General features: G+C 39.2%; 1 protein-coding gene across 1 annotated transcript in view; it reads left to right on the top strand.

Annotated features, from left to right (window-relative positions):
• The window catches only part of ABCC9 (ATP binding cassette subfamily C member 9), a 150,182-nt gene that overhangs the window by 110,875 nt on the left and 15,794 nt on the right, over positions 1–23,513 (top strand). Inside the window, exons 30-34 of the mRNA XM_022577748.2 lie at positions 9,241–9,343; positions 19,796–19,897; positions 20,485–20,605; positions 21,870–22,000; positions 22,745–22,823. Coding sequence (XP_022433456.1) covers positions 9,241–9,343; positions 19,796–19,897; positions 20,485–20,605; positions 21,870–22,000; positions 22,745–22,823 — 536 coding nt within the window. The remainder of the gene's footprint in view (positions 1–9,240; positions 9,344–19,795; positions 19,898–20,484; positions 20,606–21,869; positions 22,001–22,744; positions 22,824–23,513) is intronic.

Here is a 23,513-nt window from a genome sequence, read left to right as displayed (position 1 = left end):
CAACTTTTCATGTGCCTCTTGGCCATCTGTATGTCTTCTTTAGAGAAATGTCTATATAGGTCTTCTGCCCATTTTTTGATTGGGTTGTTTGTTTTTTTAATATTGAGCTACATGAGTTGTTTATATATTTGCAGATTAATCCTTTGTCCATTGATTCATTTGCAAATATTTTCTCCTATTCTGAGGATTGTCTTTTTGTCTTGTTTATGGTTTCCTTTCCTGTGCAAAAGCTTTTAAGTTCCATTAGGTCCCATTTGTTTATTTTTGTTTTTATTTCCATTACCCTAAGAGATGGGTCAAAAAAGATATTACTGTGATTTATGTCAGAGTGTTCTTCCTATGTTTTCCTCTAACGATTTTATAGTGTCTGGTCTTACATTTAGGTCCATATCCATTTTGAGTTTATTTTTGTGTATAGTGTTAGGGAGAGTTCTAATTTCATTCTTCTACATGTAGCTGTCCAGTTTTCTCAGCACCACTTATTGAAGAGACTGTCTTTTCTCCATTGTATATCCTTGCCTCCTTTGTCATAGATTAGTTGACCATAGGTGCATGGGTTTATCTCTGGGTTTTCTATCCTGTTCCATTGATCCATATTTCTGTTTTTGTGCCAGCACCATATTGTCTTGATTACTGTAGCTTTGTAGTATAGTCTGAAATCAGGCAGTCTGATTCCTCCAGCTCCATTTTTTCCCCTCAAGATAGCTTTGGCTCTTCAGGGTCTTTTGTGCCTCCATACAAATTTTAAGATTTTTTGTTCTAGTTCTGTAAAAAATGCCATTGGTAATTTGATAGGAATTGCATTGAATCTGTAGATTGCTTTGGGTAGTATAGTCATTTTCATCAAGAACATGGTGTATCTCTCCATCTGTTTGTGTCATCTTTGATTTCTTTCATCAGTGTCTTATAGTTTTCTGAGTACAGGTCTTTTACCGCCTTGGGTAGGTTTATTCCTAGGTATTTTATTCTTTTTATTGCAATGGCGAATGGGAGTGCTTCCTTAATTTCTCTTTCTGATGTTTCGTTGATGGTGTATAAGAATGAAAGAGATTTCTGTGCATTAATATCGTATCCTGCAACTTTACCAATTTCATTGATTAGCTGTAGTAGTTTTATGGTAGCATCTTTAGGATTCTGTATGTATAGTATCACGTCATCTGCAGACAATGACAATTTTACTTCTTCTTTTCCAATTTGGATTCCTTTTATTTCTTTTTCTTCTCTGATTGCCGTGGCTAGGACTTCCAAAACTATGTTGAATAATAGTGGCAAGAGTGGACATCTTTGTCTTGTTCCTGATCGTAGAGGAAATGCTTTCAGTTTTTCACCATTGAGGATGATGTTTGCTGTGCGTTTGTGGTATATGGCCTTTATTATGTTGAGATAGGTTCCCTCTATGCCCACTTTCTGGAGAGTGTTTGTCATAAATGGGTGTTGAATTTTGTCAAAAGCTTTTTCTGCATCCATTGAAATGATCATATAGTTTTTCTTCTTCAGTTGTTAATATGGTGTATCACATTGACTGATTTGCATATATTGAAGAAACCTTGCATTCCTGGGATAGATCCCACTTGATCATGGTGTATGATCCTTTTAATGTGTTGTTGGATTCTGTTTGCTAGTATTTTGTTGAGAATTTTTGCATCTATATTCATCAGTGATATTGGTCTATAATTTTGTTTTTTTGTAGTATCTTTGTCTGGTTTTGGTATCTGGGTGATGGTGGCCTCATAGAAAGAGTTTGGGAGTGTTCATTCCTCTGCAATTTTTGGGAAGAGTTTGAGAAGGATGGGTGTTAGCTCTTCTCTAAATGTTTGATAGAATTCACCTGTGAAGCCATCTGGTCCTGGACTTGTTTGTCGGAAGATTTTTAATCACAGTTTCAATTTCATTTCATTACTTGTGATGGGTCTGTTCATATTTTCTATTTCTTCCTGGTTCAGTCTTGGAAGGTTATACCTTTCTAAGAATTTGTCCATTTCTTCCAGATTGTTCATTTTATTGGCATAGATAGAGTTACTTGTAGTAGTCTCTTATGATGCTTTGTATTTCTGCAGTGTCCATTGTAACTTCTCCTTTTTCTTTTGTAATTTTTTTTTTTTTTTTTGCAGTACGTGGGCTTCTCACTGTTGTGGCCTCTCCCATTGCGGAGCACAGGCTCCGGACACACAGGCTCAGTGGCCATGGCTCCCGGGCCTAGCTGCCCCGTGGCACGTGGGATCTTCCCAGGCTGCGGCACGAACCCGTGTCCCCTGCATCGGCAGGTGGACTCTCAACCACTGCGCCACCAGCGAAGCCCTTTTGTAATTTTTTTGATTTGAGTCCTCTCACTGTTTTTCTTGATTAGTCTGGCTAAAGGTTTATCAATTTTGTTTACCTTCTCAAAGAACCAGCTTTTTGTTTTATTGATCTTTGTTATTGTTTCCTTCATTTGTTTTTCATTTATTTCTGGTCTGATCTTTATGATTTCTTTCCTTCTGATAACTTTGGGTTTTGTTTGTTCTTCTTTCTTTAATTCCTTTAGGTGTAAGCTTAGATTGTTTATTTGAGATTTTTCTTGTTTCTTAAGGTAGGATTGTATTGCTATAAACTTCCCGCTTAGAACTGCTTTTGTTGCATCCCATAGGTTTTGGATCATCGTGTTTTCATTGTCATTTGTCTCTAGGTGTTTTTTGATTTTCTCTTTGATTTCTTCAGTGATCTCTTGGTCATTTAGTAGCACATTGTTTAGCCTCCATGTGTTTGTGTTTTTTACAGTTTTTTTCCCTGTAATTTATTTCTACTCTCATAGCGTTGTCGTTGGAAAAGATGCTCGATATGTTTTCAATTTTCTTAAATTTACCAAAGCTTAATTTGTGATCTACCCTGGAGTATGTTCCATGTGCACTTGAGAAGGAAGTGTAGTGTAATCCGCTGTTTTCGGATGGAATGTCCTGTAAATATCAGTTAAATCTATCTGGTCTGTTGTGTCATTTAAAGTTTGTGTTTCCTGATTAGTTTTCTGTCTGGATGATCTGTCCATTGGTGTAAATGAGGTGTTAAAGTCCCCCACTATTATTGTGTTACTCTCGATTTCCTCTTTTATAGCTGTTAGCATTTACCTTATGTATTGAGGTGCTCCTCTGTTAGGTGCATATATATTAACAATTGTTATATCTTCTTCTTGGCTTGATCCCTTGATCATTATGTAGTGTCCTTTCTTGTCTCTTGTAACATTCTTTATTTTAAAGTTAATTTTGTCTGATATGATTATTGCTATTCCAGCTTTCTTTTGATTTCCATTTGCATGGAATATCTTTTTCCATCCCCTCACTTCCAGTCTGTATGTGTCCCTAGGTCTAAAGTGGGTCTCTTGTAGACAGCATATAGATGGGTCTTGTTTTTGTATCCATTCAGCGAGCCTGTGTCTTTTGGTTGGAGCATTTAATCCATTCACATTTAAGGTAATTATCGATATGTATGCTCCTAGTACCATTTCCTTAATCGTTTTGTGTTTGTTTTTGTAGGTCCTTTTCTTTTCTTGTGTTTCCCACTTAGAGAATTTCCTTTAGCATTTGTGGTAGAGCTGGTTTGGTGGTGCTGAATTCTCTTAGCTTTTGCTTGTCTGTAAAGCTTTCGATTTCTCTGTTGAATCTGAATGAGATCCTTGCCAGAAAGTGTAATCTTGGTTGTAGGTTCTTCCCTTTCATCACTTTAAATATATCGTGCCACTCCCTTCTGGCTTGTAGAGTTTCTGCTGAGAAATCAGCTGTTAACCTTATGGGAGTTCCCTTGTATGTTATTTGTCATTTTTCCTTTGTTGCTTTTAATAATTTTTCTTTGTCTTTAATTTTTGTCAGTTTGATTACTGTGTGTCTCAGCGTGTTTCCCCTTGAGTTTATCCTGCCTGGGACTCTCTGTGCTTCCTGAGCTTGAGTGGCTATTTCCTTTCCCATGTTAGGGGAGTTTTCGACTATAATCTCTTCAAATATTTTCTTGGGTCCTTTCTCTCTCTCTTCTCCTTCTGGGACCTGTATAATGCAAATGTTGGTGCATTTAATGTTGTCCCAGAGGTCTCTTAGGCTGTCTTCATTTCTTTTCATTGTTTGTTCCACAGCAGTGAATCCCACCATTCTGTCTTCCAGGTCACTTATCCGTTCTTCTGCCTCAGTTATTCTGCTATTGATTCCTTCTAGTGTATTTTTCATTTCAGTTATTGTATTATTCATCTCTGTTTGTTTCTTCTTTAATTCTTCTAGGTGTTTGTTCTTTAATTCTTCTAGGTGTTTGTTAAACATTTCTTGCATCTTCTCGATTTTTGCCTCCATTCTTTTCTGAGGTCCTGGATCACCTTCACTATCATTATGCTGAATTCTTTTTCTGGAAGGTTGCCTATCTCCACTTCATTTAGTTGTTTCTCTGGGTTTTTATCTTGTTCCTTCATCTGGTACATAGTCCGCTGCCTTCTCATTTTGTCTATCTTTCTGTGAATGTGGTTTTCATTCCACAGGCTGCAGGATTGTAGTTCTTCTTGCTTCTACTGTCTACCCTCTGGTGGATGAGACTATCTGAGAGGCTTGTGCAAGCTTCCTGATGGAAGGGACTGGTGGTGGGTAGAGCTGGGTGTTGCTCTGGTGGGCAGAGCTCAGTAAAACTTTAATCTGCTTGTCTGCTGATGGGTGGCGCTGAGTTTCCGCCCCTGTTCATTGTTTGGCCTGAGGCAACCCAGCAATGGAGGCTACAGGCTCTTTGGTGGGACTAATGGCGGACTCCGGGAGGGCTCATGCCAAGGAGTACTTCCCAGAACTTCTGCTGCCATTGTCCTTGTCCACATGGTGAGCCACAGCCACCCCCCGCCTCTGCAGGAGACCCTCCAACACTAACTGGTGGGTCTGGTTCAGTCTTCTATGGGATCACTGCTCCTTCCTCTGGGTCCTGATGCACACCCTACTTTGTGTGTGCCCTCCAAGATTGGAGTCGCTGTTTCCCCCAGTCCTGTCAAAGTCCTGCAATCAAATCCTGCTAGCCTTCAAAGTCTGATTCTCTGGGAATTCTTCCTCCCGCTGGACCCCCAAGTTGGGAGGCCTGATGTGGGTCTCAGAACCTTCACTCCAGTGGGTGGACTTCTGTGGTATAAGTGTTCTCCAGTTTGTGAGTCACCCACCCAGCGGTTACGGCACTTGATTTTATTGTGATTGCGCCCCTCCTACTGTCTCATTGCAGCTTCTCCTTTGTCTTTGGATGTGAGGTATCTCTTTCAGTGAGTTCCAGTGTCTTCCTGTCAATGATTGTTCAGCAGTTAGTGGTGATCTGTATTGATTTCAATTAGAGATTTTTCTAACCTAAGAAATATTTGTATTACACATATGTATATATATATACATATAACTGAGTCAAAAAGTAGAATATAAAGATACAGCCACCATCTACGACATGCATCACAGAATTTCTACATAAATCTACCTAGGTTTCATTGTGAAGCATTTATACTTTCCACAGTGGTGTGTTTTCCCATCAGAGTGTGCAGTGCCTCTTATTGGAGATGGTAAAACCATTTATTGACTTTGAATGTAGGTATTAAGATAAGATTTATGTTCTAATAGTAGCCAGCAATGCCCAGTGGTACTCATAAGTACACCACATTAAAAATTACATTTTTCACCAAACAAGTCCTTTCAAGTTAATTTATTTGAGTTTTGAACACACGCTAGCTGCTACTCTTGCTGCGGATATAGAAAGACTCCAAAGACATGGCCTTTTGTTTCTAACCGAGATAAATACCACAGAGAAAATGGATGGGATAACATGGCAGGTGGGGGATAATCAGTGACTGGATTCAGGCAAGCTGGTAGGTGGAAGAGTTGATGGAGCCTCTATTTTCTTGGTGAAGAACAAGGTCAGGTCATTTTCCGAGAGTGCTGAGGACTGGAATCACATAAAGCATTTTGAAGGAAATGATGATTTAGCATGAAAGAGAAACTTGATCAAAAGTCAACGTTTAGGGCTTCCCTGGTGGCGCAGTGGTTGAGAGTCCGCCTGCCGATGCAGGGGACATGGGTTCGTGCCCCGGTCTGGGAAGATCCCACATGCCGCGGAGCGGCTGGGCCCGTGAGCCATGGCCGCTGAGCCTGCGCGTCCGGAGCCTGTGCTCCGCAATGGGAGAGGCCCGCGTACCGCAAAAAAAAAAAAAAAAAAAGGTCAACGTTTAGTTTTTTCACTTACCTTCTTCACCAGACACATGAGCAGAATTTGGCTTGACTATTTCTAATTTTACATCAGGGAAATTCTAGAGAGCTGTAAGAAAGACAGACTGTTACATGACATCTAAGACGTGAATGATGATTGGAAGACACGAAAGACAACCCAACTTTTATGTAGCAGTACATGCATCAGACTCATCCAGATTTAGATCTTCCACGGTTCATTTTTAAAGTAAATGTAACGTACCACCAATATCAGCACTTTTAAACGAAAGGAAGTTTTACAATGTGGGGATAGTTTTGCTACCATGAAAAAAATTCTAGAGTCTTTACATTTGGTAACTTGTGGTTAAGAATCAAACACATTCTCTTCCATCTATTTCTTCCTTTCTTTCAGGCTAGTCAGAGTCCCCAGAGTCCTCAACGCTTTGGAAGGTTCACATTTACTGATTAGGCTGCTTTCCTCCCCTGCGTTCAGGGTTCGTGGTGTACTCAGAGGCAGCCGTGAACTCCCTCAAGTAGTTTACCACCAAAGGATCACAGTTACATTAGACTGAGATCTCAGTGACCTTTCCTGCTTTTTCTTTGTGGTCTGACAGAATAAAGGTCTAAGAATGTTCAAAAGATGAGCTGGATGTGGATGAAAAGATACAGACTGAGTGTGTCAAAGTTTCCATTAGGAAAACAGAAGGGTTCTTGCCAAATAGAAACACACAGAAAGAATGTTCGCTGCATTTCCACCCCTCCCCTTTCACTGCTGCTTCAGATTGTTGCCAACTCCATTTACAAACTCTTTAAGAGTATATCTGCAACAATATCCCCAAACTAAAGGAAGAGTAAGGAGAGCCCCAGACAAAGCACTTTGTCACAGTGAAGTGTTTGATGTTCATCTCAAGTGGAGTCCACAGGCTTTGGTCCAGACGCCCCCCACCCCCACCCCCAATCTCTCCATCACCACAGCCCTCTAGGGAGAAGGCCCTGTCTCCTCCAGCCCCTGAACATGTTGAGTTTTCTCACTTCTGTTCCTTTGCTCATGTTGTTTCTGATACCTCCAGTGCTTTGTCCCCCCTTGTTCACCTGAAAAATTCAGCCCATTTCTGAAAACCTCACTCAGACCATCTTCCTAGTCCTTTGTGAAACTTACTTAATCCATCTTTCCCCAACCTCCACCCCATTCCCTACCATTCTGATCCTCTGATCAGTCCAAATCATCGCCTTCCTTTATGTTCATGTAGCATTTTGCGCATAGGGCCGTTATGATTGGCTTCTGTGTTGTGCCTTCCTTACTTGTTCATACCATGCTTCCTTCCTTCACTAAACAATGGGCTCCTCTAGGGCAGAGGTCGTGTCTTATTCGGACATATATATTCTAATGTCTCACCTAGTGCTCGTGCTTGATGAATGTTTCTGAATGAGTGGGTGAAAGTCCACCTAACAATGCAAATACAGAATTGGCTATATCTGTTTACAGTTGAAATCCACTATCTCCGTAAATCCTGTAACCCTATGAGTCATCCTACCTTAATTATTCACTCTGTCCATCTCTAAAAGGGTCATCACCAGGGTAGTCCTCTTTCTCCGTCTGCTTAGTCCCGCCCCAGTGCGTTGCTATTCAGCACAGGTCCTCCTGTGCATGGCATTTGGGTCAAGGCTACATAACTCAAAGTGAGGTCATTATTTGGCTCTGATGGCTGTATCCTTTGATTAGTGTAGCTCAGATGTTGCTGTCTGACTCAATTATCTGATTTTTCTGGTTTGGCATATTGGAATGATCAGATTGATTGGATAAACATCAAGTATCTGCTTTATATTGGCCTGTATGGACGGCTTCACGGGCCAAGTGAACACCCCACCCTGGACTTCTTCATTTTTGACATAGTGATTGCTTATTATAAACTTCTGAAAATTGATTTGAAGATCTGGGGGGACTTGGAGCAGTCTCTTATCAAATAGGAATTACCACCGGGCTGTCAGATGAAATTTGGCTGCTTCTTGCAAACATAATACATAGACAGGAGGTCTGTGTAAGATAAGCCATGGCCACAGAAAATTGAACAAACCTTTGGCATTTCCTCCAGCCTTCAAACTAGTTATTTTGGTTATCTGATCCAGCTTTCCATTGTTTCTGTTACTGAGGGAAAATAATTGAAAAATGAAAAGAGGCTATTTTTGCGACGTAGAAAAGATTTATCATCATGTAACATGAGTTTCTTGGAGAAGTAGCTCACACGTTCGAATGGATGAGGTTTTTATTAGAAGTTTCCTTTATAACACAGGTTACACAGAATTTGGTCTGATTATGTTAATTCCCTAGAATGAACTTAATTTGGCCAAGAATCAGTATCTAAACTGTATGTGTCATAGACCCTTGTAAGCACCACACACCAAGAGTTTCTTTCATGTAATGACCATTCTTACAAATAGTTTGAAACTTTGAGATTATATGATATCTTGCTTAACAAGGACATCTGTCATTTGCAAGGACCCCCATCCTCCACTTCTTGCCACTTCATTCTCCTTCTTTGAGTCCCAGAAACACTGAGCAAAAAGAAAAATTTTAAAGTATATATTTGCCTGTTACAAATGCATATTTTCCTGTCTTCCCTGAGTCTCTTCTAGTACCTTCCACCCAACTCCAATCATGCCATGTGGAAAAGTAAAACGCATGCAATAAAAAGTAGGTGGAGTATGTTGCATATCTGTACAACTTCTTCTGGCTTTTGTAGGGCACTTGCGACATAGACCATGCCTTGTTTTCATGGCTACCATCATTACGTGGAAATTTATGAAACAGTCTTTAATAGGACTTTGTCACTGGAAAGATTCCTTTCCATAGCAGGGGTTGAGAAAGGAAGGAAACACTGCACCACACCGTCTCTCAGTAAGGGTGCAGGAGAGCAGTAGCAGCTGGCCTTTATTTGCAAGTAGGAGTCCATTTACTAGTCATTCCACCCCATCAGTTTGTCACCGTGTTGAGTAAATAGTGTAGTAGGAAGTGTGACTGCTTTTTATTATTTCTCCTGTTGTGTAGCTAACATCATAATATTTTTGTTTTCTGCAGGCATGAAACCAGATTTAAGCAGCGAATGCTGGAACTGACAGACACGAACAACATTGCCTACTTATTCCTCTCAGCTGCCAACAGATGGCTAGAGGTCAGAACGGTATGTTCATTGCATGATTTTGGAATGGAAACCACACAGAAAAGAGGCCTGATGCAAAGAGGAAGACAGTTGTAAAAATTAGGCTTCCACTGAGATTCAGCACTCGCTTTGCATTTTCTGAACTTTAAAATAGCTCAGGATTGTTTATGTTACGGGTGAAATTTGCCATAATGTTTTTAGCTAATGGCAAGACAAATAGCCCCAAATGCAAAAATTCATTTTCTGTTCATTAGTCGCTAGATTATATAAGTTAATGGAATAGCAAATATTTGTATAACTTCAGGTTTCTTTTTTCAAAAGAGCACATCTGACAAGTGAACAGATGTACTCATTTACTCAACTGAGCTGGACCGACCTGGAAGAGGTGGCGACTTTCTCTCTTGTAAGCCCGTGGAAGATCATGTTAGCCCAAAATGTAAAAAATTGTGATTAATCATCTCTTGCCTTCTTCTGCCCTCTATAAAGTAGAAGAATGGGCACAAGCTTTGACATCGTACAGACTTGGTCTAGCAAGTTAATGAATTTATCCAAGTCCCAGTTGGTCATTTGTAAAATAGGAGTAAGAATGTTCCCTCATGGGGGTGTTAGGATTAAAAATTAAATATAAATCCCCTAGCTCACTGATTGGCAAGTGCACTCAACAAATGTCTTTTGAATGGTTGGATGGATGGATGAAAAAATGAATTGAAACAGTACCTGCCCTGGTAAGTGGTTAATAAGCCAACCAGTCGGGGTATGAATGAAGTAGGAGACAGGTGAGACCCAGGTCCCACAGGGAAGAGGATGTTGTTTGCAGACTGGTCTGCATAATGAATAAGACACTTTGGTAGTAATGATGAGTTGACCGTCATCTTTTCTAAAAAAATAATTATCTCTCAGTTTGTGAGAAGGAAAAGGAGGTTTACTCATGCAGTTGTAAGAACCTCACTTCTGCTGATTCATCACCCCTACTACCATATGCACGCTTTCTTTCAAAACTCAATGGACCAGAGAGGGCAGATGGTAATGGGAATTTGATAATGTTGAAATGAAGGAGCCCAGATTAAAATCTGATTGTTGACGGATGGATACAGATTGGTAGGGAATCTTGGATCCCCCTGTGAGCTGTAGTTGCCATGATTTCTCATGGTTTACAGAGATTCTCTACTACTATATTAGTTATTGTGTAGAAATTATCCAGCAACATAACACAATTATATTTCACAAATTTTAGGTAGGAAATTTCTTATGGGTTGCTGTGGGGATTGGGAGGGGGCAGGGCAGATTCTCCTGAATAATCTATAACTAGCATAAAGGCAGCTGAAGTGTTTAGGACTTAGAACCAAAATATTATTCCTAGCTCTTACCCAGACCCTAATTCCTTGCTTTAAGCTTCTGTTTGTTTGTTTAAATCTGTTTTCTCCAAGGAAAAGAAATCATATCTGATAACAGAACTAATGATGAAATAGCTTCATCAAAGAATGTCCTAATGTCACAGGGAGAAAATATCAGTAGTTACCTTTGTATTTGATTTTCCTGAAGTTGAAGATCAAGTATGTTTTTTAGGGGCAAGTGTGTTTGCTTTGGACTTGAGGTGAGTGTCTGACCTGACTCCTGCTTCTACTCTTTAGCACTTCCTACTGTCAGGTTAATGGACAAATGTTTAACAAGAATCTTCAAGCAAACCATATGTTCTGCTCTCATAGCCAGAAGACAAGATATTAGAGCCTTCAGACTGCCAAGAAAGGGAAGGTCAGGAAAAATTCAGAGAGGAACAGCAGCCAGATTCAGAATGGGTTAGTTTAGCTTGACTCATAGTCCGCTACTTAAACACGCCCCCCCATTAAAGGCAGCTGGACCTACTTGAATATAAAAGAATTCTAGTTCTACCTGCAGAAGTCTAAAAAAAAAATACTTATATGTGAAAAAGGAAGGGTGGAATCTGCCATTCATTCTGCTACCTTATAACACATTTGTCTTTGTGTCTTTTCTTTGTTTTCTGTGTATTATACTCTTTCCATGATTTGCTATCTAGCCTTACCAGATCTCTCCCTTAAAAACCAACACAAAAACATTAAAGAATACTTTGCTTCTATTTCTGATTAGTAAATATAAAATTTGGTAAGAAACTTGCTGATTTACTGCAACATTCCAGGCGTATCTGCTGATAGAAGTCAAGGTCCAAAGTCCTTTGTGGATGATTTGTCTCTTTCATCTATTGAATTTATGTATCGGTAAGTTTATGTGGGTATACACACAACACACACACACACACACACACACATGCTTCTAGACAATCCCAGAGATCCAACGTAAAACAGATTTATTCTCTTTCTGTTCTTTGGGTATACCGAAAGTTTTTATTAGAATCAGAATATTTAGAATATTAGAATATTTATTTGAATATAAATGCTATAATCTAAGAACATATGCCACAGTAGGGGTGTTGAATGAATAAAGTAAAATAAAATGAATAAAAATAATGAATAAAGAATTTTAAAAATGAGTAAACTCCAATAAGGAAATAACCTTTCTCCCAATCATATACATGTAAATGACCTCATTACTACTATGCTTCTATGGATGTGTCTGCATCACTGGAGATACAATTTCCATTTGAAAGAAATGGATCTTGTGTCAAAAATAGGAGAAATATGAATATTGAGAAACAGGACCTTGGAGACTGGGGTGTGAAATGTTCTCCGAACCCCACAGCTGGACATACTCCGCCTTGTAAGTCATTTACAAAAACTAAGTAATGAAAATTTCTATTTGGCCCAGTGACTCTGTCTGCATGGACCTTATCTACAGTACCAACACAGCCCCCTCCATTCCCTATTCTCTGATATCTTACTCAGCAAATTAACAAAAATATCTGCTGTAGCAACTATTCTTGGAGCTCCCATAGCAGAAGCACAGTTAAACCGTACCAGGAGGGGGGCAGCATTGGGCATAACTCAGAAGACGCCAACAGAGTTCCTGATGCAGATCCGGGGATTTCACCAACTCTAATTCATGGACTCATGACCCAAGTGGAGAGAAAGAGGAGAAAACTTATCATAGTTTTCTGTGGCTGTTTTTCTCTTCCCTTTCTCTTCATTCTCAATTTTAGCTTTCCAGAACAATGCCACTGAATTCTGTGGACAATCTCCAGGAGAAGGAAGGGAAACTAGAGTAAAAGCACCATTTTTAAATTTAGGAAAATCCCTGAGCCCCATCCATTTTTTTTTTATTATCTATTTTTATATATATATATATATATATATTTACATATGGCTCTTCTTTCTTTTCCTGGTCATGTTAGGTAAGTGTTAAGACAATTACAAGTTATTCCCTTTCTCTGGCTGAACAGTGTTCCCTATGAAAGATGTAGCCCTGCCCACCATGTTCATTTCATAGTTATTCTGAATTGGGAAAAAAATAAAGTTCACAACACACTCCAATTAAAAAGGACAAGAATCTAAAAGAATAAAATAGTTTGGCTGGTAGAAAGTAGCCAGACTGTGACCACCCAGGTTACTTTGGCAGTGGAGGGCAGTGTTTCTCCTCTGGGTGCCAAGTGAAGTGGGCCACAGTCATGTGCAGTGTGTCACGACAGCCTAACCTTTGAATGCTGCTTACGTTCTTTTGTTCAGCACAGGGTTTTCTCTTCATCCCTCCGAACTAAACAATTCCAGTTCTTTGGCATCGGTGTTTCCATTTGCGAAAATTGTGTAACTCTATCTAAAGGGTGTCTTTCCAAGGCTTTGTCTTGCTGTGTATGGTGAAAGGATAAAAGAAAAATCACATCAAGAAGCCAAAAAAAAGTCTTTAGAATCAACAGGCTAAAGTGAAAATAGTCTTCAGGGTGAGCTTGCATGAGAGTCTATTGTGTGAAACAGCACAGAGCTTTTTTGTATGTTCATAACTCCATTATAGACAGGTGTGCGTTGATCTTGTAATGTGAAGACACTCAGTGGAACCATAGACGTGGACTTCTGAGGGCTATGTGAAGGAGAAAGGTAGTGTTGTTGATAACTATTTACAAGGGTGTTGTATGGAAAATTAACAGTTTTTACTATAATCCCACATATAGATAGAGAAATTATTGAATCACTAGAAATTTGATAAGAGGCTTCTCTTTTGACATAGGAATCAAAGGCTTCCCTTCTGGAGGGGAGTGTTGAACTCACAAAGTCAATGGAAATTATAATTTATCACTATACTTATAAAAATGTCCTGCTGTTGGGCCCTCTCTGAGAGTGGTCATTCACGTATGTAGTAGCTTCTATTTCCTAAGTAGAATCTCTCATTCCATTGTATCGTTTTGACTGAAGGCGTTTTTCATTGAATTGGTTGGGTAGGATGTAGAAAGCCTTAGCAGAAGAATTTGTGCTTCTAGTAATCCCTAAGTGTTTCCTCTCCTGTGTGTGAGTTATTCAGACTACCTGCTTCTCCTTTCTTAACTTACTGCCTTTAAGCCATTTTGTTATTCACATGTTTGCGATGGAAAGGAAAGAAGGTGTGGAAAGGTAGAGTCACTTTATAATTCATTAAACTTGTTGTTTAATGGTAAAGGAAGTGGAAAACTGGAAGCTAACATAAGCTCTATCAATTTCTCACGTCTGTTACTCTTGTTGTATTTGAAAGGAAGTGATTGGAATTTAGTGGTTTTGCTATGAGATTTCTTGATAAACGTTATGCACAAAGGAGCTTCCTCTCTTATGCAGATTGAGGTAAAATTCTGATCAAATACTTCCAAAAAATCTCCAGTTACTTTAAAAAAAAACGTTATTGAGCAGGAGTAGTAATCCTGAAGTGAGCTGAAAAGTATCTCATTGATATAACTAGAAGACAGCACGAATAGCACTTTTTTAAAAAAAATGATGAAGAATATTTTTATGATAAATAACTGTTTTAGATGCTAAACTGCAGACATTTTGGCTTTTAAGCTCTTGTATCTATTTGAACTTACTAGACTGTGGAATTGGGAAGTGGGTTCATCTCCTGAAAAACTTGCTCTAAAGGTGCTTCAAAAAGTTATGCCTTGGACATATATACACTACCAAATGTGAAATAGCAGTGGGAAGCAGCTGCACGGCACAGGGAGATCAGCTCGGAGCTTTGTGACCACCTAGGGGGGTGAGATAGGGAGGGTGGGAAGGAGATGCAAGAGGGAGGAGATATGGAGATATATGTATATGTATAGCTGATTCACTTTGTTATACAGCAGAAACTCACACACCATTGTAAAGCAATTGTACTCCAATAAAGATGTTACAAAACAAAAGAAAAAATAAGAAAAAAAATGAGACAAGGCAGGGAAAGCTGTTGGCACACTGCCTGGCATGTGACAAATGACCAATAAATGTTAGTTATTATTTTATTATTAACTAAAACAAAAAAGAGAGAGAGAGGAATAAAGCAGGTGACTTTTATAACTTCTAGCTTTTTCATATTGTATCTTATTTACAGAGAGGAAAAGTGGCCCCCAAAGTCTGTCAATATAATATAAATGTAGCAGAACAAGGTGTAACAATCGTTAGGTCATGTACATTCCAGGGATAGGAATAGGGTTTGGGGAGGCTGCCTGGCACGTTTATGTTGCACAAAGCTCTTCCTCCCACAGAGCCTTCTCTTAGCCCTATGCTGTTAAAGCCCTATGAGATTTGTATCATTAAATACATGTTACACAAGTGGCTATTTAAGGTTACACAACCAGAAGAGAGAGTAGAGGGTATGTGGAATACTTATTGACCTCTTATGAATAAAAGCTCCTATGAATTAAAAAAAGAAAAGCTATGCCTTTTTGCTGAGGTGTCAAAAACATCTCTTTACATTATCTTTACATGTAAATGTTGGTATATTTTATCTACTGGACTAAGAATTAAAATAATGTCTAATGATCATACTGAAAACCTTACAAGTAGTTTTGAAAACATTAGCTCAATGAGAGAGACACGGAAAATATATACTGGCTTTAACTTATCGATCTCTTCCCTCCCTTTTCTCTCTTCATTTGTTTTCACTTCTTTTGCTGGTTTCATTGCCAGGATGAGGCTAACCCACCTATTATCAGAATTACCATTTCAATTCAATAGAAAATAGTTTAAAGTATTATCTGATTCAATCTAACATTGAGTTCTATACAATGGTGGAATCCAGGGCCCAATATAGAATATAAAGATCCATAATAAATTAACTTAACAGGGAATGAGGTGGGAGGAAGAGAGATTGAGTGGGTAATGTTTTCCATTTCCTTTATAATACTTATATTAGGCCTACGTCTAATTTCCATTTATTGAGACTCTGATTAATCTGTTGTTTCGGTATGTCAGTTGCAGCGTTGTTCTATTCCAGTCCTATTCAGATTGCTCTTTGTAACACAGAACACAGCATTTTATAAGCTTTTCCTGTACAATTGAAATAGCAAAACAATTAATAATTATTGGGAACTGAATGATGAAGTTCTTGACTTAAGAGTGCTTTTCACTTTAGAAAGGCAAAGAACTAACACACATAGCACAGCTTTCTAAGATAGTCATATCACAGTTCTAAGCGGAGGATAAAAAATCATAAAACTTTGTGCTGGGCTTCCCACCTTGTCAAATATGCATCCTTGTAATATTTGTACACGTTCAACTCTTAAGTCTGGAAAAGGGATTGGTGGAGACTTAAATGGCTCATAGGAGTCCTTTAGAAAAAAACATCAGAAGCCTGGATTTAGAAGATATTTGGCTCATAGAAGAACTCAGTGAATGTTTTATGAAGGGGGTCAATGTATCCAGTCATGAATTCCATAAGGAATCATTGGGCCTTTACAATGTACTTAGCATTACTGTATTCCTGTTGCTGGAAAATTTAGACAGACTCTTTTTTCATGGACTTAGATTCTAGTGAGAGTAAATGGACTATGAACATGAGAACAAATAAGCAAATAAGATCATTTCAGGTAGCGCGGAGTGTGAGGAGGAAAACAAAGCAAGACAATGCGCTAGAGAACAGCTCCAGGGCTGGGGGTGGGATCAGGAAGGGAAGGTCTCCAAAGAGGTGTATTTAAGAATTGACTCCTAAATGACGAGCAGTAGCCTGGTGTCTGAGACCTCTGGGAAACATTTCAGGCAGAGTCAGTGGCAGAAACAAAGTTGGTATGTTCCCAATGTTACTGACCCAGGTCCTTGGAATCTTTAATTAATAGAAATTGAGGGCTTCCCTGGTGGCGCAGTGGTTGAGAGTCTGCCTGCCGATGCAGGGGACACGGGTTCGTGCCCCGGTCCGGGAAGATCCCACATGCCGCGGAGCGGCTGGGCCCGTGAGCCATGGCCACTGAGCCTGCGCGTCTGGAACCTGTGCTCCGCAACGGGAGAGGCCGCAACAGTGAGAGGCCCGCGTACCACAAAAAAAAAAAAAAAAGAAGAAATTGATAAGAAGCCAGAGGAGAAATTTAGGCAAGGTTTTACTGGGACTTGTGCTACAGCACAAGGGAGTGAAAATAAGTAACAGGTGCGCTTCCTCACTTCCCGAGGAAGTGACAAGCCGATTCCTTAAATGGGATGAGGGTGAGGGAGGATCAGTGGGCTGGGGAGAAGGCGTGGCTTATGTGGTCTGCCCACCCCCTTGGTAGTGCTGTGCGCAGGGGTCATGCGCAGTATCCTGCTTTTGCTCCCGGCACCTCAGACATGGCAGTTGGTTTGTGGCCTTTTTGTATCTTCTTATAATCACCCGAGCTGCGCATGCGTGCAGTTATTTTTAGTCCCTTGTAGTTTCTTTGTACTCTCTTGCTTGGGGGATTCATTGGTTCAGGTGCAAGCACTGCAGTAAAGGTCCTAGGTCCCAGGTCCCAGCTTATCTCACCAAGGACAGGAAGACCAACATAGTTGCAGCAGGGTGAAGGAGCAGGAAAGGAATCTCAAATAAGGTCAGAGGAGGCAGGGTCTAGACTCCAGACTTTACATCATATAAGGCTTTGTAATTCATCAGAGTCTGAATTTATTATAAGTGCAATAGGAAGGCATTGATAATTCTAAACAGGGAAGTTATATATACTTTTTAAAGAATATATGAATGAATGAATGGATAGATGGATGAATGAATGAGGCTCTTCTTTCCAATGAGGTCAGCTGAGAGGAAGCGGAGAACAGAAATTAGTAAAAACACACCGTGCTTCAAACCCTTAAAGTGTATGTTGCCCACAGAAATTTCTCAGACGCCGACTGGCATATTTCTTTATATCAAGCTGGGAGCATCTTGCTGGAAATACCTCCTGGTGCTAACTTACTTTCTGAAACTTATAACACAAGCGCTTTATGAGTCTTTTTAGAAAAGATAATATGGAAATAACAAATTTATAACATAGCATTAAAAGTATTACCTTTCACAAGAGAGTGGGAAGGAAAAATTCATATTGCTGTAAATATTTTGGAAGTATTTTGGGAACACGTTGGCATTTATAAAATATAAAAGAGCAGCCCAGGCTGGTTAGATTCTGCATTCATGTAGTTGTTGCTTCAAATAAAGGGGGAAAAGGAAGAACTGTCTGATTGGGATGTGACAAGTTGTTAACAAATGGATACATCGGAAGAAGCGATCAAAGGAGTATTTACTACCTCTATAGAATTTACTCCCTCAAGGGATTAACTCTCATGATTTCTTTATTTTTTGTAAAGATAATGGGAGTCATTACAGAATTAAATTTTAGTGCCTGTTTTAACCTTTGATGTTTATGATGCACGCAAACTTTTAAGCTTGCTTCAAACCTTTGAAAATCATCCAGGGGGAGAAAAAGACATCCTGTTACATGGAGGGGGTTAAATATAACTGATATTTAATCTTTTTTATTCCTTTCAAAATCCCTGTAAATTAGGTATCATTTCTATTTTCCAAAGAAGAAACTGAGTCTCAAAGGGGTTTAAATGACTCATCTAAGCTTACTAGCTGGTAATTGACAAAAGCATCATTTGAACCCAGATCTCTGATTCCAAGGCTGGGATCATTGATTGCTCCCCAACAGTTTGATCTTTGGTGCTATTTAAAAAGAGGCAAGGATGTGCACATACTAGCTGATTTGAGAAACTGCATTCTTTTATATATATATATATATATATGAAGTTTTATAGTTTTGTTTTATTTATTTTTGGCTGCATTGGGTCTTAGTTGCTGCGCGCTGGCTCTCTTGCGTCGAGCGGGTCTACTCTTAGTTGCGGTGCGTGAGCTTCTCATTGCGGTGGCTTCTCCCGTTGCAGAGCACGGGCTCTAGGCACGCGGACTTCAGTAGCTGTGGCACATGGGCTCAGTAGTTGTGGCTCACGGGCTCAGTAGTTGTGGCTCATGGGCTCTAGAGCGCAGGCTCAGCAGCTGTGGCGCATGGGCTTAGTTGCTCAGCAGCACGTGAGATCTTCCCGGATCAGGGCTCAAACCCATGTCCCCTGCCTTGGCAGGTGGATTCTCAACCACTGCGCCAGTGGTTGAGAAGGGTTGACCAGTGGCTTCTCAGGGTTGAGAAGCCCTGAGAAACTGCATTCTTGACTTCAGCATGTTAAACACTCTATTACTGTCATTATGGTCTTATCACCTAGTTACTAGTTATTCTTTTGAGGTAGCAGAGGTTATCTTTCTAGAGATGGTCTTCACCAGTGAGATGAGACTTGAGATAATTCTAGAAAGTGTTCATGCCTGAACTTCTCTCTGCTTCTGGCATGTGTGACACATCAGCATGACAAGTTTTAAAGATGTCTTTTTCAGAAGATAAGACGTAATAGTGCCTAAGAATGCTGGGAAATGGGGAAGAAAGAGTGTGTTAGAAAATGGACAGATGTCCCTTATCTCTCCTTTGAGTTTAAGGCTGGCCTTAATGAATTTTTTTAAATTTCTCTGAAGAGTTTATCATTGAGTCATAGACAATTCAGATACTCTAAGACATGCCATATTTCTAATTTAGGAAGAAAAATTACACTTATTCCTATTTCCGTGAAATCTATAGATTTAATATCCCAGACTCTGAGAGCAGATAGTCGACAATAGTTCAGATACAAATCCCAATAAGCTAACTAGAGGCAAACTTCTGCAAAGGCCTTGACTTAGCATACAAGAGAGCTAATCTCAACCCTGGTATAAGCACACATGAAATTTAAGGTAGAAAGTTAAGTTCAAAAATAATTGCTTGTCTGGCAACACAATGCAGTAGATAAGAAAAAGAAAGAAAGAAAGAAAACCCTGTGTCTGATCCTGGTCGTGCCAAAAATTGCAGCTTAATTTCTGACCAGGTGTTTAACGTCTCTGAAAGCATATCTGCATGAATATAATCAGAGCCTTGCATCGTTTCCCTTTCCGTCCTAATAGTGTGAGTTGTTATACCTTCTGCAACATTCTTCCGAAACTTAACAGGATACACAAGGAGTAGCGTTTATTCTCTTAGTGATCACCTGGGTTGATTGAGATCTTTGGTTTAAGAACTTGGGGAAAATCTCTTAATATTTTTTTCTCACTCCTTTTTAGGATTATCTGGGAGCTTGCATTGTTCTCACTGCATCAATTGCATCCATTAGTGGGTCTTCCAATTCTGGATTGGTGGGCTTAGGTCTTCTGTATGCACTTACGGTACGTATGGATGAAAATCTCTCTCTTTTTGCGCAGTGCTGGAGGTACTTTCTGTAGGTGGTTGTTATCAACTCCTATTCGTGGATGTTAGAGAGGAGTTAGAAATTCATAACAAGATGACAGCCTGCAAATAATAGTAGATTTGGGCCCAAACCCAACATTTTAGGATGGCATGGATTCATTTCTGATATTGCGAGCCAATTTTTAGAAAGTCCTCAAACCCTCTGGTCAGAGTTCTCCCAAGGCTGTTTGGAATTCTTGTCCTGAGTTGCTCACCACACATTTAGGGACACTAACTTGAATATGACTATAAATGAGGTAAATGGAAACAGAGATACAGCTAATCCACTGTGCAGGGAAGTCAGGACAGTTCCCAGAACAGTGACATTTGAGGACCCTTGAAGAAGAGCAGACACTTTCTTTGCCAACTTTATCCCATGACATCCTCTCTGGTCTCTGATATCCTGCAGCATTTATGAATTGTACCTATATGAACTGTCCAAGTCATCCTATCCCCTAATATCCAGTGCTTACAAAAATTATGACTTCATTTTATATGTGTTCATTGTTTTTGTCACCTGACACAGATAACCAATTATTTGAATTGGGTTGTGAGGAACTTGGCCGATGTGGAGGTCCAGATGGGGGCAGTGAAGAAAGTGAACAGTTTCTTAACTATGGAGTCTGAGAACTATGAAGGCACCATCGGTATTGTTCTGAATATCATTTTATTTCACTTAAATAGTTATTTTTAAAAAAAGATTAGTTGTGTGTCAGGCACACTGTCATTTTTGCTTTTGTTTTCCACTTCAATAGCCAGAGAATCCCCTCTCATCTTGACTTTGCTTGATAAGGTACACCTGAACCTGAAAAAGATGTGATTATTTAGGCCTGAAAAGTCTTGGATACAAGGAGAGTCCAAATTGATATTATTTAGTAATACTTAAAGAGAATGATATATATGGACTTTATTAATTACCAACCTAAATTATGAACTATTCTATTCTCTTTCTCCAGACCGTATTAACTTAGATGGCAAGAAACTTGGATTTTAAATTCTAACTGAGATTCTTAGCCTTGCTAGAATAAAACTGGCAGAAAATTCAATACTGAGGACAGACTAATCTTCCTTAAATGTAAATCTCATGCTTCAAATGCACTCTTTTGCCTAAATCCTTCAATAGCTCTCGAGGTCTTCAAGGACAAACTCCAGGTAACTTAGCTCAGTCTGCTAGACCCTTTGTTAGTCAACCCTTACCCACCTACCTACTCTCATTTCTCATCATCCACCTATACACCTTTTACTCGGGCCATACCAACATGCTATGCTTTCTTTATATCTTTGTTCTTCTCCCTCTATATATTTGAAACAACTTTCCCTACCTCTTATCCTTTAAGATTCATCTCAGGCACCGTCTCCACTTGAAACCCTCCTGGAACTCTTGGGTTACCACCATCTCTGCTCCCAGAACACCTTGGATTGGCCTCCATCACGTGACTCTCCATGCAGTCCTGTACGGTCTAACTCACTTGCATGCATCCCCCGGGCACAATGAGCACCTTGAGGCATGTCTTCCATCTCCATATTCCCAGCATCCTGCACAACACCTTTCACATTTGAAGCATTCAAATATTTGATGACCAACTGAGTGAACAAATGAATCCATTCACAGATGAACCACTATGAATAGAATTGAGTGATGGAATGCTGGGAGATATGATGCCCATTAATGCTCCAAAACAGACACACAAAAACTATTTTTAAAGTTCTTAATCAAGAGGCTTTTACTCTAAATGAAATTTTAATTTAAAAAACTCAGAACTTGGTTCAGTACTACTTTCAATTTAGAAAAATATTATGTGTGTATGTATAAATGTATATAAGTATGTGTGTGTTTCTTTCTACCTCTCTCTGTCTCTGTCTCTGTCTCTGTCTCTCTCTCTCTTCCCTTACCCCATCTCCACCCCCCAGATCCTTCTCAAGTTCCAGAACACTGGCCTCAGGAAGGGGAGATCAAGATTCATGATCTGTGTGTCAGATATGAAAATAATCTGAAGCCTGTTCTTAAACACGTCAAGGCTTACATCAAACCTGGGCAAAAGGTATGGAATTCACTGCCATTTGATTTATTTCATACAAACCCTCAGATGGAACCACTCCATTACCACCTGAGCTCTTTAGACATCCCAGCCAACCACAGCCTCAGTGGGCTCCCATTATATTCCCTACACTTTATAGATCAGATCATTTGCACAAAAGAGAAAAGGGAGAGAGTGGATCCAGATAAAATACACATTCTCAAAGTTGTATTGCCATTCATTCATCTCCCATGAAGATCAAGAATGTGAACAATAGGCATGTTTTTCAAAATTTCTAGCTTTTGGCTCATGACCATTCCAGATATCCCCTTGAGAACCTTTGTGTTTGTACTAGCTCTAGTCCCAAAATGATTTATTTTAGTTATTGTAAAAAGAGCAAGTGTGCAGAAAAATGGACTCATTTTACATTTTGTTATAAAATCATCACTTCTAAGATAAAGTGGAACACTTGTTTGCTAGGTCAACAGTATACTAAATGCAAACATGAAGCCACAAAGGTAAAACAACACACCCACATAGAAATCAAAAGAGAGTGGAATCATTGAAGATTTGTTGAAGACCCCATGTTTTTAGCTTAATAATGATAATTCCTAAGGGAGATCTGAGAAGAAAATGATTATTTTAATGTAACTGTTTACATAGAGTTGCAGTTTCATCATGGTGTCTTACCTAAGGTAAAAATACTTCTGCCTATTTTCTGTCTTTTGTCTGAGTCCTCTTCTCTCTGAGTGACAGTTGATTTCTTAGGTGGGCATATGTGGTCGCACTGGCAGTGGAAAGTCATCGTTATCTCTGGCTTTCTTCAGAATGGTTGATATATTTGATGGTGAGTTACTAACTAAACTTTTTCATTAGCTGTGTGATGCTCTTTCTTAAAAAAAAAATGCAACATCGACTTACCTAATCCTGCAGAAATAAAAAGTAAATATTTATAAGTACTCTGTGTCCTGAAACCCATGATTTGAGACAGGTATCCCAGATAAACAGTCTAGGAGTAAAGAAAAAACATAGAATTGGGGAAATAAAATTATTAGCCCTAAACTCAGCTCTAGATATTATTATTAGACCATTCTATTAAATTGGTAAAATGAAAACAAGGCCATCCATTTTGAATAGCAACAGATAGAGGTGGCATTTCAAGAGGAAGGAAGAGAGAAAAAGACTGTCTCGCTTCCTGCAAACTAAATATATATATATATATATATATATATATTTCCATCAAAGGAATAAAAAGAGGATAAGTAATCTGCATTTTAATTTTGGTGCATGACTCTTACCATCATCTTGTTAATAACATGGTTTAATGATGTTGAGCATTTTGTTAGGAGGCAACCATTGCTGTAAAGTGCCAAGCACACGTTGACAATATACAAAAATATTTATTCATCCACAAAATTATTAATAATATCGAACATGGAAGTAATCTAATCTTTGCTTTAGAAAAAATATGTCATTATTTAGTTTGTCAAGTGGCCTGTAAATAGGCCAACACATATGCCATCTTGAATGAAAGGAG

Source organism: Delphinapterus leucas, chromosome 11 (genome assembly GCF_059928025.1).
Source record: "Delphinapterus leucas isolate spDelLeu-1000000601 "Yukka" chromosome 11, BTC_Dleu_Yukka2, whole genome shotgun sequence".
Taxonomy (NCBI): domain Eukaryota; kingdom Metazoa; phylum Chordata; class Mammalia; order Artiodactyla; family Monodontidae; genus Delphinapterus; species Delphinapterus leucas.
Note: the sequence above shows the minus strand (reverse complement) of the source record. Positions and strands in the feature narration are given on the sequence as shown.